Below are 16,015 nucleotides of genomic sequence, written 5' to 3'. Positions count from 1 at the left end.
ATTTTTTTATTTAATAATTAAAGCATAGTTTTTTCTTTTCTTTTTGTAAATACCTAATTTAACAAATAAAAAAGAAGAAGCATGTCAAATAGTAAAGGCAATATACTGCATGTTGCTATGTCAAGGCCAGATATTGTTTTGTGCATCTAGGCTAAAAAATTCTAAACTAGCCTGTTGCTCATGTCTTAGTAGGGTCGAAGAATATATTGCAACTAATAAGCACATGTCGCATCAAACTCGTATTGACTTGTTCTGGATGCGAGTTGGTCAGATCTCAAAGTTTGGCATTGTGAATCCTTTTCGTAAACAAAATACAATTCAATAAACCAAAAAACTTTTAAAAGTCACTCAAAAACGTGAAAAAAACATTGTACGAGAGTGAATTCTTTTTCTCCTCGACCTTTCAAACGTCGCTGCAAGGCCAACCTGTTTATTCCTTCCCCAACCTTGGATCTTCGATCCAATTCCTTCTCTTGCCCGGCTTGGACCTATTCCTCTTCCTAGGCCTCTCCCTTGATCCCATTTCATATCATATCAGTTTTCTTCAAGTTTTCCCTATCTCCCTTAACCCATGTCAGATATGGATGCAGTCGTCTCGACATTGACACTCCACAACTACAACTTTCAGAGCGGTGCAACTGCAGGGCTCGTCTTAGACTTGATGGTGATGGCGGCTTTGGTCCTTCAAGGCTCCTTTTACAGTGTCATGTCTCAGATCGAGATTTCATTAATACATATTAGAGTATGCTCTTCACTTTGGTTCATTGTTCCGGGCAGAGGCAGTTGTGTTGGTGACAACGAGGATGTTGGTGGCGGCAAAGGGCTCTGGTTTGAGATTAGCTTGTTCCTATAGGGGCTAGGATTTGCTATGGGCCTGGGCTTTTGTTGCGGGATCTACAATTTAGTTATTGGGATTAAGACCTCGGTAGCTTTCTTTTTTAGTTAGTTTTATTTTATATTTGAAGAATGCAAACGAGTCACCGTAAGGAATAGACTTAGGGCCTGGTGTGGGGGTTTGAGTATTACCCTATTTTTTTATTCCTTGTTAGGGGGTTTAGTTAGGAGAATAATATTATGTGTGGGTGACTTATTTTATGGGCTGCAGTGTGACCTGCTCATTTGTAATATTGTAAGCTGAAATTAATGAGGTGTTCTCGTGTCTACAAAAAAAAAAAAAAAAAACTTTTTCGTAAGGGAAATTGGTCCAAATGGTACTTGAACTATCTCGCCTTATAAACTTTGGTACATTAAGTTTCAAAAATGTCAAAACAATACCTGAGATACGTACCCCGACCGAATATATGTATCTGGAGCCATTAGTTCTGTAACGGAGCAATTCAAAATTGAAACAGGGAAGGGTACTTTCGTCCATTCGGGTTAGGGAATTTAACCTAATCCAGTTTCCCCCTTTTCTAACTGATTCTGAACCCTCTCTCTCTCTTCTACCTCGAAACAGAAAGTGAAACCTCTCTCTCTCTCTCTCTCTCCGAAAGGAATTTGAACTCTCTCTACTGCACTTTTGCACAGAGATTTGATTCTCCGAATCCACACTGACAAAGCAAAGATTTTGTAGCAGTATGACCAGATTTTGTAGCAGTATGACCAGATTTTGGAGATACTTTCGTCTTGATGGGGAGCCACCACAATACTCAGGTAAAAACAATGGTCCCCCTCTCCAAAAAGTGATTCCATTTAACTCGAATTTGTTGGTATTGTATTGTTTAGGGTCCCCATTGTTTATGTCTTTATATGTGTTTAGGGTTTGGGTGTGCGGTCTGTTTATTATTTTGGGGATTTTTTGTCATCATCTGCAATTTTGAATTAGGGTTGTCTCTATGATGTCGGGAATGAAGTGGTTGGGGAGGATAAATGAGTTGGATGATTTTGTGTGAACGGCTTGGGGATGGTTGGTGAGGGTCCTTAAATCCCAACAGTAGGGGATCTGGACATAAATGAAGTGGGAGGGTTTGGGGCTTGTTTGGTAACCCTCTTAACTGCTAATGAAGTTTGAAGAAGCTATATGTGTTCTGTATGTGCATTGTGTGTAACTCTTAAGCTAGATGACATGTAATTCCATGAACTATCTGGAATCTGTAAATGGTTTTGAAAATGACATGTTGATTTTACAATTGCGGATCCTAACCTCTTCACTATGAGGATTCATCATGGAGGCAGATTTCATAGTGAGAGGGGATTGAATAGGGTTTAAATAGGGGGTCAGGTGTGCTTTGTTGATGGAGTAGACCCAGATAAGGTGGCTTTGACAGGGATACATTACTGGGCATATGATTTGGGGTACCAACAGCTCCTAATGGTTTAGAATCCCTGGAAGTGAAGAGGGGACATGGTATTTGCCTATAGCTACTGATCAAGCGGCAGTGGAGATGTGTCATTATGTCTCCCCAAGGTCCAAGTATCTAGACTTGTACATAGTTTGTAAAAATGAAAGGAGGATTTTTACTATTAAAGAGCTTGAAGTGTTTGAAGAGATCTGAATCATGGCATGTTCATTGGCTGGTGGATTGAAGATGTAGAAGAAGGGCCCATTGTGGAGTCTACGGGTCATCATGGGTCGGGTTAGGGCCGGCCTTACCCTGAATTTTAGGGCTTAGGGTCGGGCCGGGCCTACTCAAAGTCAACAAAATTTAGGGTCGGGTCGGGGCTTAAATATGCTAACCCTTACTCGCCCGAAAAGCCTGAGATGCTAGAGTCGGGTCAGACCAGCCTTCCGAATAGGGCCAAATAGGGCCGAAATGGGCCTTATTTTGTTTAACAAAAAGAAATAAATTATTTTTATTTTTTTTCTCAAAATGCTGCTCAATTTTTTTTTTTTTGAAACAAAGGTTCATTGCATTAGATGACCAGCCAAAAAGCCAGAGTCTAACATACACTTAAAGACAGAAAAATGGCTGGGTAACTACCACGCTCCTATCTAAGCAATGTAAACTCATTACAAGTCGATTTTGAGCTCGCTTTGGAAGCGGACCCATAAACAAAGAACAACTCTGTGTCTTCTAGGGCAAAATCATTGACTAGCTTCCCCATTAGCCAGGCGCGCAATTGCGGTACCAACAGAGAGCCACTTCTCAGCAAACAAATAGGAGTCAGTTCCTCATCCATAAGCCGCTTCCTCCAGTCCAAATTCAAGATAATTACCAATTCCGAAGAACCATGATCTGAATTAGGACTGACATTTTAAAAAACCCTAAGCCCAAAATGTGGGCCTAGTTATAGCCCAACAACCCAAGTTTGAGCCCAGGCCCAAAGGCCCAAGCCCAAAACCGAGCAGCCAAGACAGCAGCCCTAGCCCCCAGTAGCCAAGCCACCCCAGCCGCCGTCCAAACCTGAGCAAGAATAGCCGAAGTCCTAGACAGTTTCTGCCAATCCATCGTCGTCGCCACCAAGCTCTCCGGCGGCCGGCCCCTCCAGCACAGCATCACCTACAACTGGGTCCGCTGCCTTCCTTCCAAACCGGCAACAACCCCACCGGAAATCAGGAAACCCGATCCCAATAAACCAAAGTCGATCAGGTGCCTCGGACTCCCGGAACCTCGACCAAGCCTCGCTGGGAAGATCGAACGATCCCGCTCTGCTCCTCGATGCTCTGATCCTTTGATCCGACCCTTAAACGTCAAGCCAACCAGCCACCGTCGCCTTTGAGCAAACCAGTTTCGACCAAAACCAGCCAACCACTGATCAAGAGATCGATCAAGTAAACCACCAGACCCGTCCTGTGAAGCCCGTCAAGCTTATCACCGACGCTGCACGCAGATAGCCGCTGACTCTGCACGATGGCCGCCGACCCCACCGCTTAGGCTCGAAACTAGGGTTATATAGGTAATACAACAATCATTATTTTTTGTTGATCATATTTAATATATATATATATATATATATATATATATATATATATATATATATATATATATATATATATATATATTTATCCAGAGCAAGGCCTCGCTCTGAAATTAAAGTGCGAGGTTAGAGTTTAGGGTCACTTTTTGGTCTCATATCCACATCTCTCTAAATCTCCCAAAATTAATTGTTGTTTAACAAAGGAAACAAAAATTAAAGGATTAAATACTGTTTACTCCCTATACTTATAGGGTTTCATCGTTTCAGTCCCTGACCTTCGAATTTCACCTAAAAAGTCTCTGAACTCTCAATTTCCTCCCAATTGGTCCGTGCCGTCAAAATTTTCTGTTAAAGTTGCCGAAAATGTCTATTATGCCCTCACTTACTTTTTTTTTTTAAATTTATTTTTTCTCTGTTTTATTTCTTTTTTTCATTTCACCTCTTGAAGGTATGTGGATTGGAACCATCTTGATGAGGAGATGAACAGAAGGAGGCGAAAGAGCCGGAAGAAGAAGAGGTAAAAAGAAAAAAAAATAAAAAAAGAGAGGAAGATAAATATATATATATATTTTTTTAAGTAAATGAGGGTATAATAGACTTTTTAGGGGAAGATAACAGAGTTTTTGACTGATGCTTGACGACAGGGACCAATTGGGAGGAAATTGGGAGTTCAGTGACTTTTTAGGTGAAATTCAAAGATCATGGACTGAAACGATGAAACCCTATGAGTATAGGGAGTAAGCAGTATTTAACCCAAAATTAAAGAAAATAAAGCTTACGAAATCAATTATAGAGAAAGAGATAAGTTGTATCACTTGTATGTTATAGAAAAAAGAGAAACATATTTAAAAAATAGAAAATGATTAAGGCTTAATTGGGTGGGTTTAAAGGGTCAGGCTTCATTTGCATGGCTCATACCCTACCCTATTTGAGAAAGGGTCGGGCCGGCCCTCCCTAATAAAAAGGCTGGGTCGGGATTCGGCCCTACGGGCCGAGTGGGCTTGGGGCGAGTTTAGGGCCAAAGGGCAAATGATGACCCCTAGTGGAGTCTGATGAGGAGGAGGACATGAGTGATCTTGGAGGGCCTGTTTTTGTGGATTTGGATGATGATGATGGACATGGGCCTGAGCATGGAGGGGATGGACATGAAGATGACCAAGAGGCCAATGCACATGGGCCTCACCAAAAGGAGGGTGGACATGGGCATGACCAAGAGGCCAATGCACATGGGCATGAGCAAGAGCCTACTATGACTGAAGATGATGTTGAGAGAGCCAGGAAAAGAGCTTTGGACAAGGGCAAGGGTAAAGCTGTGGTTCAAGATGAGAACATTCCAACTACAAAGAAGAACAAGAAAAGAGCAAGAGTACCAGTGCAGAGAAGATATCCTACTAGGTCAGGGGGTGAGAGTTCAAGGCAGAGACAACCTGATTGAGAGCTATCTTTAGAAAGCTCCACAGATAGTGAAGACCCAGACTTTGATGGCATTGTGGATTTTGACTGTGACCTGCACAATGAAGTTGATGATGTGGTTTTTCAGCAACATGTTGATGGAGACAGTAATAGGGTGCGTGAGTTTGATGACATGGGATTTGAGGGCAACATATATGAAGAGGATGAACATGATTCTGATGGGATACCTAGTAAGCAAGGTTCATCAAGTGAGGATGAGGAGGATAGAGGGAAGTTTCCTGTTAAGTGCAGGAAAAGGTATAGTGAATGGAGGGAGTTTAGGCCTAAGGAGGATATGAAGAGGCCCACATTTACTTTGGGGATGGAGTTTCCAAGCTCTAAGATCTTCAAACAAGCAATTAGGAAACACTCTGTTCAAACAAGAAAAGAGCTTAGGTTTCCAACCAACACAAAGCATAAGGTAACTTTCTTCCCTTAACACTTGTTCTTTCTGTGAGTTCATTAGCATTGTGCATTGATAGTTTCTATGTTTTTGTTTCCTAGGTGCTGGCTGTATGCAAGATATATCCTGGTTGTCCTTGGAGGATATATGCATCCACCACAAACAAGGATAATCCCACCATCTTTATCAGGACACTAAGGCAGAAGCACAAGTGTTCTTCTTTTCGGAAAAAGGTGTATCATATGCATGCACCTTTCATTGTTGAAGAGTACCAGGATTTTTTCATGAGTGATCCAAACTGGTCAAGGGAAGGGATGCATAATGCAATCAACAAAGACTTTGAAATGGAAGTGGATTATTAGATGTGTTACAGAGCAAGGGTGAAGGCTCTTAAGCTAGCACAAGGGTCCCATGAAGACTAGTACAACTTGTTAGAGAGCTATGCTAATGAGCTCAAAAAGAGGAATCCAGGAATATCTGTGTGGATTCACACTGAATTGGATGGAGACATACCAAGATTCAAAAGGATATACATTTGCATAGCTGCTCTGAAGAAGGGCTGGAGGGAAGGCTGCAGACCATATGTAGGGTTGGATGACTATCATTTGAAGACAGTTCATAAAGCGCAGTTACTTAGGGTTGTGGGAATTGATGGAAATAATGGCATCTATCCAATTTCATGGGCAATTGTGGAGGCTGAATCAAGGGAGACTTGAAAGTGGTTTTTGGAGTTCTTGAAGGAGGATTTGGATATTCATCACTCATCCCATTACACATTCATGAGTGACAAGCAAAAGGGGCTTGAGAAAGCTATTAAGGAGTTGTTTTCAGATGCTGCTCACAGGCATTGTGTGAGACATTTCCACAATAACTTCAAAGGTGATGGACATTCAGGTATCCCTATCATGATTTTTTTTAGATATCCTGTTTATTACATGATCATGGACTAATTATTTGTGTTTATTGGTAGGGTTGGAACTGAAACAGAAGCTGTGGGCTATTGCAAGAAGCTGCTCAATGAATAAGTTCAGGGAGGCAATAGAGGACATGAAGAAGTCATCAATTTCTGGGTGGTAATGGTGCATGGACAAACCTGCATAACATTGGTCAAAGTCACACTTTGATCCTAAGTTCAAGTGTGATATTATGTTGAACAACCACAATGAGAGTTTCAACAAGAGTATTGCTAATGCTAGGAAGAGGCCAATACTTAGTTGTCTAGAGGAAATCAGAACTGCTACTATGGTGAGAGTAGCTAATAGAAGGCAATCTGAGGTGTAGCATGTGCAAGTGGTGTGGTGGCTGCACATTCAGTGAGCTTGGAATGAGGTGGTTATTTTTTGTTGCCAATTGACATTTTTTATGCACTCCAAATGGTTTAATAGGTGAAGTTGCCTTGCCCCTAGAATAGAGAAGCTACCTAAGGTGTATTACTCATAGGTCAGCTGTGGCATATGTAAGAAGAAGGACAACAACAGGAGGACCTGCAACATGAGGAATACTCATTTCCCTCAATTAGTTGATGTTGTTAACTTTGGACAGATGTTGTGAATGTTTGTGAAATTATATGTGTTTTTGGAATTGCAGGGATGTAATGATGTGCAGCTGCAGCAAGAAGGGGATAATGTGCAGCAGCAGTAGGAGGAAGCTGACAATGTGTAGCAGCAGCAGCCACATGCAGCTGATAATGTGCAGCAGCAGCCACAGGAAGCTGACAGTTTGCAGCAGCAACCACAAGTTTCTTTTTCAACAATGCAAGAGTCCCAGCCTGCTTACGTGCCAAGCCAGCAATCACAGACTACTACAGCTCCATCAAGCTCCTTCAGACCTGGTTTCACACACTGAAGGTTCAAAAAGCTTGCTTAGAGGAAACACAGACCAGTAAATGCCCCTCCACCGGCAGATAGTGGATCTAAGTAGATTTGTAAGAGTTCACACAGTTTTAGACATCAAACTAGTTTTAACTATATTTTATGGATATTTGGCTTGCTACTTGTGGATTTTTTGTGGTTTAATGCCTACTAAAACTAGTTATTTTGTTTGTTGAATTTCCCTTAGAAATTAATGAAAATGCAGACTGTGTTTGTGATAATGTCAAGTTGGAGAATTAGGCATTATAGGTACTTATCTTGTGTCGGGCCATAAACTTCATGTACCAAACTGATATATAGTTTGGTCCATAACCTTATTATTCAAATATGGCGGTAATTTAGAAGTGCATGACTTGGTCAACTGGCGGTAAATAGGTCACTAAAGTCCAAAAATAATTCTGGAGGGAATTTTAGCAGCTCAATTTGGTGGGACGACCTAAAGGTACCAAAGTATCCTCCTAAATATGTCAGATGGCAAGTGACGATACGAAACTAACAACTTTAGATACATATATTCAGATGGCAAGTTTTGACATTTTTAAAACTTGATGTACCAAATTTAAAAGGCGAGATAATTTAGGTACCATTTAGACTAATTTTCTTTTTGGTAAACATTAAGCTATTAGATGATTGAAGTTCAATTATCATCTAATGATTCTCCGAATCTCCAAATCCACCTTAATCCTCAAGGCCAAATGATTCTTAGTTTCTGGATTTTACTGCGAAAACGACACACCACAGAGAATCATAGCTTGCATCTAAGAAGTTAAAAATATTAAGAATTTACAGTGGTAGTCCGATAAGTGTAGCCAAAGTTCTGAAACCCAAAACGGCCCTCGCTTGTTTGGTAGCACTTGTCTGCCGCATCCCCATTTTGAAATTCACCTCTCCTCCCTCTCCCCCATTCACACCTTCACAAACTCTCACAGTCACCCACCTATTAACCTATATATTACACCCCCGCCCCCGAAAGCCCTCTCCTTCTTCTCTTTCCCGCACTTTCTCTCTCTAACCAAAAACACTATTCTCTCTGCCACAAAATGGCTGTCACTTCCAGAGGACGACCAGCCTTTACCCACCTCCAAATCCCCAATAAATGGCGCGACTCTGAAACCAGCCCTGACCCGACCCACGAGCCCAACCCCAAACTCGCCATGACTCCCACTCCTGCTACAACTGCAGACAGAAAAGTCCCTGTTGTCTACTATCTCTCCAGAAACGGCCAGCTCGAGCACCCCCATTTCATGGAGGTCCCTCTCTCTTCTCCCCGCGGCCTCTTCCTCCGAGGTAAAATCGTAATTTCACTCATTCGTTACTTGCATGAATTTTATTTAGCCTAATTTTATTTGATCCATCTTCTCTCAGATGTGATTAACCGGCTCAACTTGCTCCGAGGCAAAGCCATGGCCACCATGTACTCCTGGTCTGCAAAACGGTACGGTTTCGCTGCCGTTTTGATCACTCTAGCTCTGGTCTAAAATTTTTGCTTATTTTTCTCGCCGTTATGTTTCGACTGCTGAAATTAGGGGATACAAAACCGGGTTTGTTTGGCACGACTTGTCGGAGAACGACTTCATACACCCGTCGCACGGCAATGAGTACGTTTTGAAAGGCTCGGAGCTTCTCGACCCGCCGGTGAGCCCGGTGGCGCTGCAATCGGCGTCGTCGAGGTCGCTTCGTCCGCCGCCGGAGGTGCATGATTCCGGCGTAGGTTACGACTCGCCGGTGATCGTGCGCCGGCGGAACCAGTCGTGGAGCTCCATCGACCTCAACGAGTACAAAGTCTACAAGACCGAGTCGGTCGGGGAGGCGGTGGCGGCAGACGCGTCGACGCAGACGGAGGACAAGCGGCACCGACGACGCGTCGTTCGAGAGGAACGGGGGGACGAGGTGCGAGAAGAGAAAGGTCAGAGTCAACAGGAGATGAGTAGCGGTCAAAGAACGGAGCTGGGCAGGGACGACATTTCGCCTCCGCCGTCGGATTCGAGCCCCGAAACGCTCGAGTCGTTGATGAAAGCCGACGGACGGCTAGTGCTTCAGGCGAACGGAGCGGCGATGGAGGAGAATCAGAATCCGACGCCTGAGGTTGTGCCAGGTGGCAAAATGAAAGCGTCGTCGGTGCTCATGCAGTTGCTATCGTGCGGGTCGATTTCGTTCAGGGACTGTGGGTCCACGGCGGTGAGGGACCAGCGGTTCTCGTTGATTGGGCAGTACAGAGCTAGGCTGCCCCGCGGAGCAGGGAATCAGGCTGTGGCCGAGAGGGCAATTTCGAATTTTCCGGGGGTGAAATTGGAAGAGAAGGAGTATTTTAGCGGGAGCTTGATCGAGACCAAAAAAGAGGTCATTCCAGCTCTTAAAAGGTCTTGTTCTTACAATGCAGATCGGTAAGTAACTTAACCTTCAATTTTTATGAAATATTAATTAGTTTCATAGCTAAATAACTCACAATGATCCATATTTTCATAGCTACAATCCAATTGTTAGGAACCCATTATGGTTTACAAATCCTATTTTACTATTAGAGAAATATCTAAGTTGTTAGTTTTAGATATAATTGAAAAAAAAAAAAAAGAAGGAATGTGCTAGTGGTATTCTGTTCACAACATGCATATGGGTCTTACATACATTTCACATGCATATTGGAATTTATATAGATCATGTGCACAAAGGAGTTATTTATAATTGGTTTCTTTGTTTTTTGAGCAATGTGGTAGAGTTAATTTGTTTTGAGGTACCTAAAGAAAGCTTTTGGCATTTTGCTAGTGTGAATCTCATTGACAAGAAAGAAAATGGATCTAAAGGTTGATTTGAAATTTCACTGTGAAAGTGCCTCTCTTTCTGCAAGAGTAATAGTGTGGTATTGTATATTGTATAGTTGCGTGTTGCTTTCTTCCCCTTGGTTTCTGGGGATTCTGATTCTGGTCAGAAAATTTTATGATTCTCTGATAGCCCATTTGGTTTTCTTTCACTTTGATTGAAAGATTCGTCCTTTACTGGACAACATAGCCCAGCTGTCTATTAGCTCAGTTATGAGTCTGCAATAAATGCCACATTCAAGCTTGTCCTCTGGTAGTGTTATGGGTCCCCTTAATTCATCACACAGATTACAGTTGCAGGTTGGGGGATTCAATTCCGTGAACCCCCTTCACAGACAGAAAGGGTCAAGTTAGGGTTTGTTTAATGTGGGAAAGTTGACTTGTTTTTATGTAATAATAGAGTTCATTCTTGTTGTTCTTCTTTTTCTATTTTGATTTAGTTGATTTTATAAAAAAATGCATGGTTTTAACTTTTACAGGAGCACCCAGATGCAACTGGAGGAGACAGAGAAGGATGGAGTGAGAACAAAATGCATACCTAGAAAGCCAAAGTCAATGTTGGCCAACAAGAAAGAAACCAACTTCATCAATAATGGTAGTAGTAATGGGCAAGAAGGAGGGAGCAAAAGACTTGAAGCATAGGCAATATCAGTAAGTTGACCCCCATTGTAAATTGTAGTGTTTAGGGAAAAGAGAAGCACAGGCGAAATACGCGGCAGCGAAAACGTTAACGAATTTCAAGTCACGGCATAATGGGCTCAGACATTGAGGAATAAGGCATGGGGGTGCAGGAATATGATGAAGGTATGTGAGTTGAAGCTGTGCAGATTGTCCATTTTCAGTTTGGAATTTTGGGGCCAAGGGTTTTGGTGCCTTGGTGTTTGTGGGGAGTTGAATATAGTTTCCTTAATTTCGGTGTTTTGGTTGCTAAAGTGTAAGCTTTCTGACTTTGTGAAGGTGGGAAATGGAATTAAAAGGGTCTTAATTTCCTAGGTATTGTCATCTGCTTTGGATTTGGCTAAAGCTTCATATATCAAAATGCATCGTTTTGAAGCACCCACGTGAGGCATGGTGTTGAAATTGGAGAGGCAATGGTTCCTCCAAGAAAGTTAGAAACTGTGAATTTGCTGTGTTTCATTTTATAATTAATGCCCAGGAATCAGCTTTTAGTGGAGGGTTAAGTGTAGGAATGATGTAGATAAATAGACTTCGTCTCTGTTACGGAACCTGTTGGATTAGTAAGTTATAATTATAATATTGTAAAAGTCATGAGTTCGATTCTCACTGATATATATAAGGGTGGGGTGGGTTAAGTGTTTTTTTTTTAAGAAAAAAAAATAGAAATGTAGGTTGTACTCTACATATGGTATTTTAACTATTTATCAGTCTAGTAGAAATTACCCCAGATCAGGCTTTTGTTCACCTTGTATGTATTTACTTGTACTATTTGATCTTATATCGTAGTGTTATGCCTTCATGAATCATGATATCAGACTGAAAGGGGAGAAACATTTTTCAATCTTTAGGAGTTGTTTGGCGCAAAAACCAGTTGGCTTGCAAACTGTCTCTTTTGAGCGTGTGCGCAGGCGTGCCAGCACCGTGGGGTGCAGTCGTCGGGGTAGTCCCTTGACCTGACTTCTTCTTCAAGCGTTTGTGGACGAGGAGAGCACCAACCTCGCCACAAGGTTCTTCTCTAGCCTTCCGAGAAAGGACTTTCTGCCTTACGGATAAGGACTTTGGGTGTGATCTCTTCGCGTCACCGAATCGATACTTAGTATTGCAGACTAAGCAGAGCAATCACTGGGAAGTTTGGAGAAAGCACGGGTTGCGCTAAAGCGTGACTTTAGCTTCGCTGGGTTGCGAGGGCGTTACCCTTGCTTCGCTGGTAGTAACGGTGGCGTTTGCGCTCGCAGTCGGCTACTGGGGAGACTGGGACTGGAAGTACGGTCGCCGGGTTGATCTGGTGATGCTGACAGTCGGCTCTTGGAGAGACTAGGACTGGCGAGCGGTCACCGGGTTTCAACAAGGTTGAAGGTTTGCTCCGGGGAGGCTTTGTAATCGCTAGGATTGATTGATATGAGAGAGGTCTTTATTTTGTCCTTGAAACCTGGTATATATACCTAGGGTTTCGACTGTTCCTTTTCATAGAAGGGATATTGATTGAAGTTTCCTATTCAATCCCCGCTACCCGACTCCAATAAGGTTTCGTTTTCCTCATGGATCACGGAATGGGTTAAGCTGTAACCCAAACCCGGGTAGGCTTATTTTTGGGCCGCATGTATCGGCCCGCTATGCTAAATCCACTAAAAGATCTTGCCAAAATTACTTTTGGGCTCAAACATTGCCCCCCAGGCCCCGATATCAGGCCCATATTTGTAACTGATTGAAGGGGACTAAAACGACACGTCTGATGATCAAAACGATGCAATTAATGAAGGTTGCGTCTATTCGCTTGGCAAAACGTCTTTTCGTCGCATCGTTTCCCTAACAAAATCTTTTATTTAAACACCGCAGCCACTCCAGGCCTGTCACATCAGAAACCCTTCCAGTCTCTTAAACCCAGAAAAACTCTTGCTCCATACCCACTTTGCAGAAACCCAGAAATGGCTCCGCCAAAGAAGGTGATCATCGATCAAGAAGAAGAACTCACTGATAACATCGCTCGCACCTGGGGAGTCAAAATCGGTGCCCGCTGTTGCGCCCACACTTCCGTCCAGAGACCTCTGCTTCTCAGGCTTCCGAATCATCACGCCGGATTGGGTCCGGCACCGCGAGGCTCCATTCCCGATGATGCCATCGTCCTCTATAGCCTGCCCATTCGTCAACCCATTCAAGTCCTCCGGAGGACCCTTGCAGATTTCAGCAGTTGGGGTGCGCACAATCATCGAGCAAAAATAGGGCACTGGCCGTCCAAAATCAGCCCAGAAGAGCTTTCATGGTATCGTGAAGTAAGAGCACGAGATTTGGCTCGCTGGGATATGGTAGGTATTACCCACACTATCGATTTATGCTTTCGCCTTCCTCGCGGTGGGAATCGCTCACCACTCGCTGCCTTCCTTTGCTTTTGGCATACTGCCACCAACACCTTTGATTTTCGATTTGGCCAAATGAGTATAACATTGTTGGATATCCTCACCATTACTGGATTGCCCATCGATGGCGAGCCCTACCTGCATGGCCAATTCGATTCTGATACCTTCGCATCAACCATGGCCCAAACTGGTCGCAGCGCTCATAGCGGCTCCTACCCGCGATGGGTGACCCACTATCGCAAGGAGCGCAACGCGACTGGTGGTATTGCTTTTCTAGAGTATTGGCTCTGCAAGTTCATTTTCTGTACTTCTGCTTGTAAGCCCACTGGCGCTTGGACTCTTCTAGCAACGGCCCTCTACAAAGGTCGCCGCGTGGGGCTAGGACAACCAGTGCTGGGTGCCCTCTACCGCACTTTATACCAGGCCACAATGCATCCCTTCGAGACTAGCATTTCTGGCCCCTTTTGGATTCTTGACTTCTGGATTCAAACCTACTTTCCATTCTTCCGCCGCGACGACATTCCTCTGCTATCGCCAACTGATGCCCTTCTTGGTCAATGGTTTTGTCGTGAGGCGAGGTACATATCTCCACCATATTCTGAGTGCTTCTCATACTTGTACCTTCTGCATGAAATGCCCTACTACGATTTAATACTTAATAGGAGATTCCCCGCTCCTCTTGAAAATGGGTTCCTACCTGGGGCGCCTGGTTATAGCGATCGCGCGCGCTTGGCTTTTCGCCGCGCGATCTCTTGTTTAGACATTAGGCTTGCTGTTGACGAGCTCACCTATGAGCTTTATGCTCCCAACCATTTTGCTCGCCAGTTTGGTCTTATCCAATTGGTGTCATTCCCCCTCTATGATGCCTGGAATTACAACACCTCTTGGCGCAGAATTGGTCCCTTAACTGGACCTCCGCCCGCACAAAGCATGCTTGCATTAGTCGATCTCCCTGCCTGGGTGAATGATATCGTCCCCGTGGATGGGACCGCTGAAGATTATGATCAATGGTGGAAGGAAGTCTCTGTTAACTGCTGGAGGCAAAGAGATGATGAGCTCTTCGCGGCCATCTTCGAAGAACTGAGATATCCCTATGAAGCTGATACTGAAGAACTTGCTCGTTTCCATGAAAATGAAGAAAGACTTCCACCACCTGAACCGGTTCCGCGACTCGCGAAAGCCCCACGCTTAGCTTAAGCTGGAATTGTAATTCGCGAGCGTCCTCCAGAGGTAATTGCCTTAGCATATTCGTTGTTTCCCTGATCATTCTCACCTTCAAACCCTTAACTCAACGTTCATAGCAGGGACGCGCACCGTCCTCGAGCATCGCGCCGCGGGTGTTCCTCCGGCCACTGGCCCGGCCGCTAAACAGAAAGCAAAGCTGAGCAAGCCAGAAGTAGAGGACACTTCCTCAGATGATGATGATCCTCAAACTGTAAGGATTCTCTTCTTAGTACATATAATTTGGCAGCCCTCTCGAATTCTAATTTGACTTTGTTTGATAGATTGCTGCTGCTTTAGCGCGCAAACGTAGTCGCGCTGAATTCCGGACCGATCCTTGGGCAACAGATGAACCAATCGCTGATCGACTGGTAATATTCCTTTTTAAAGCGAGCATTGACACTTTGTTTTGCCATGTATGATAACGTTTCTCTGATTCAGGTTCGTCGTAAGTTTTCGGGGCAAGTTGGGGAAGGTTCCTCTGTTGCCGGCGAGGGTGTGTCTGGCACGCCAACCCAAGAAAACAATGGTGACTCTCCCTCTGCAATCAATGCTGCAAGTAACATGCAATTGGTTGTAGTTCTAGCGCAAGTCATAGATGACAGCTCGCCTGAGCTTGAGGAGAGGCTGCCGCTTCTCCACACTCCCCGCGAGCAACCACTTCTCCTTCTGGAAGCATCAGTGCCTGACTCGGGTCCAACCTCTTGTGAGACTGCCCCAATACCAACAGCGGATTCCCGCGAGCTACCAGCTGAAGAGGTACTTCTCTTAACAAAATGCTTTATCTTAACCCTTGACTTGGTCATTCTAAAGATGTTTCTTTCTAGGGTCCAAATGTAGAAGCGATAGTCGGAGAAATAGCAGATGAGGTTCCTGCTGAACCTATTCCCAATGTGGTTGGTGAAGAATCTGTTCCTCATGCCCCCCAAGTCATTGAAGTCGAAGAAATAGGAGTACTTCCTGAAGCAATACCTGTTGCGGAGCCCCTTGAGGCCCCTATCGCTGAGCAACCTACTCCGTCCACCTTAGAACGGTTAGCTCGCGTACTCGCAGTTACCCCACCTGGGGTCGTAGATGATGCAAGGGAAGGCCTTTGTCGTCTCTTGGGCCCTGATATTCTAACCCCTGGTGCTCCCGCGAAAGTTTTGGAATATCTGAGAGTGCTCCTCCGCGAGGGCGCTATTTCTGACGATCAATTTCGCGAGGTTGACCAGCTGCTACAGCAACTCCCGCAAGGGCTCAATGAGAGGGCAGTCGCGAGCGCTCAAGCTAGGCAGACCGAAGCACACTACCAGACCCTTACTCATCAAACAGACAATGCGCACGATTTCTTGGGTGACCAAGCTGACCTCATCAGGGATC

The 16,015-nt window shown here is 44.2% G+C and overlaps 2 protein-coding genes across 2 annotated transcripts; both read left to right on the top strand.

Moving 5' to 3' along the window:
• Positions 1-8,531: 8,531 nt before the first annotated feature.
• Positions 8,532-11,402, top strand: LOC133732461 (protein SOSEKI 5). The gene is made up of 4 exons (XM_062160016.1): positions 8,532-8,871; positions 8,950-9,019; positions 9,111-9,968; positions 10,880-11,402. Exons 1-4 carry the CDS (start codon positions 8,625-8,627, stop codon positions 11,040-11,042), a joined length of 1,338 nt encoding a protein of 445 aa, XP_062016000.1. The 5' UTR covers positions 8,532-8,624; the 3' UTR covers positions 11,043-11,402.
• Positions 11,403-14,065: 2,663 nt separating this feature from the next.
• Positions 14,066-15,615, top strand: LOC133730439 (uncharacterized). The gene is made up of 4 exons (XM_062158027.1): positions 14,066-14,392; positions 14,676-14,867; positions 14,938-15,024; positions 15,095-15,615. Exons 1-4 carry the CDS (start codon positions 14,066-14,068, stop codon positions 15,491-15,493), a joined length of 1,005 nt encoding a protein of 334 aa, XP_062014011.1. The 3' UTR covers positions 15,494-15,615.
• Positions 15,616-16,015: the final 400 nt, after the last annotated feature.

This window comes from Rosa rugosa, chromosome 2 (genome assembly GCF_958449725.1).
Source record: "Rosa rugosa chromosome 2, drRosRugo1.1, whole genome shotgun sequence".
Classification (NCBI taxonomy): Eukaryota; Viridiplantae; Streptophyta; class Magnoliopsida; order Rosales; family Rosaceae; genus Rosa; species Rosa rugosa.
The sequence above is the reverse complement of the archived record's forward strand: the minus strand, read 5'-3'. Positions and strand labels throughout refer to the sequence as shown.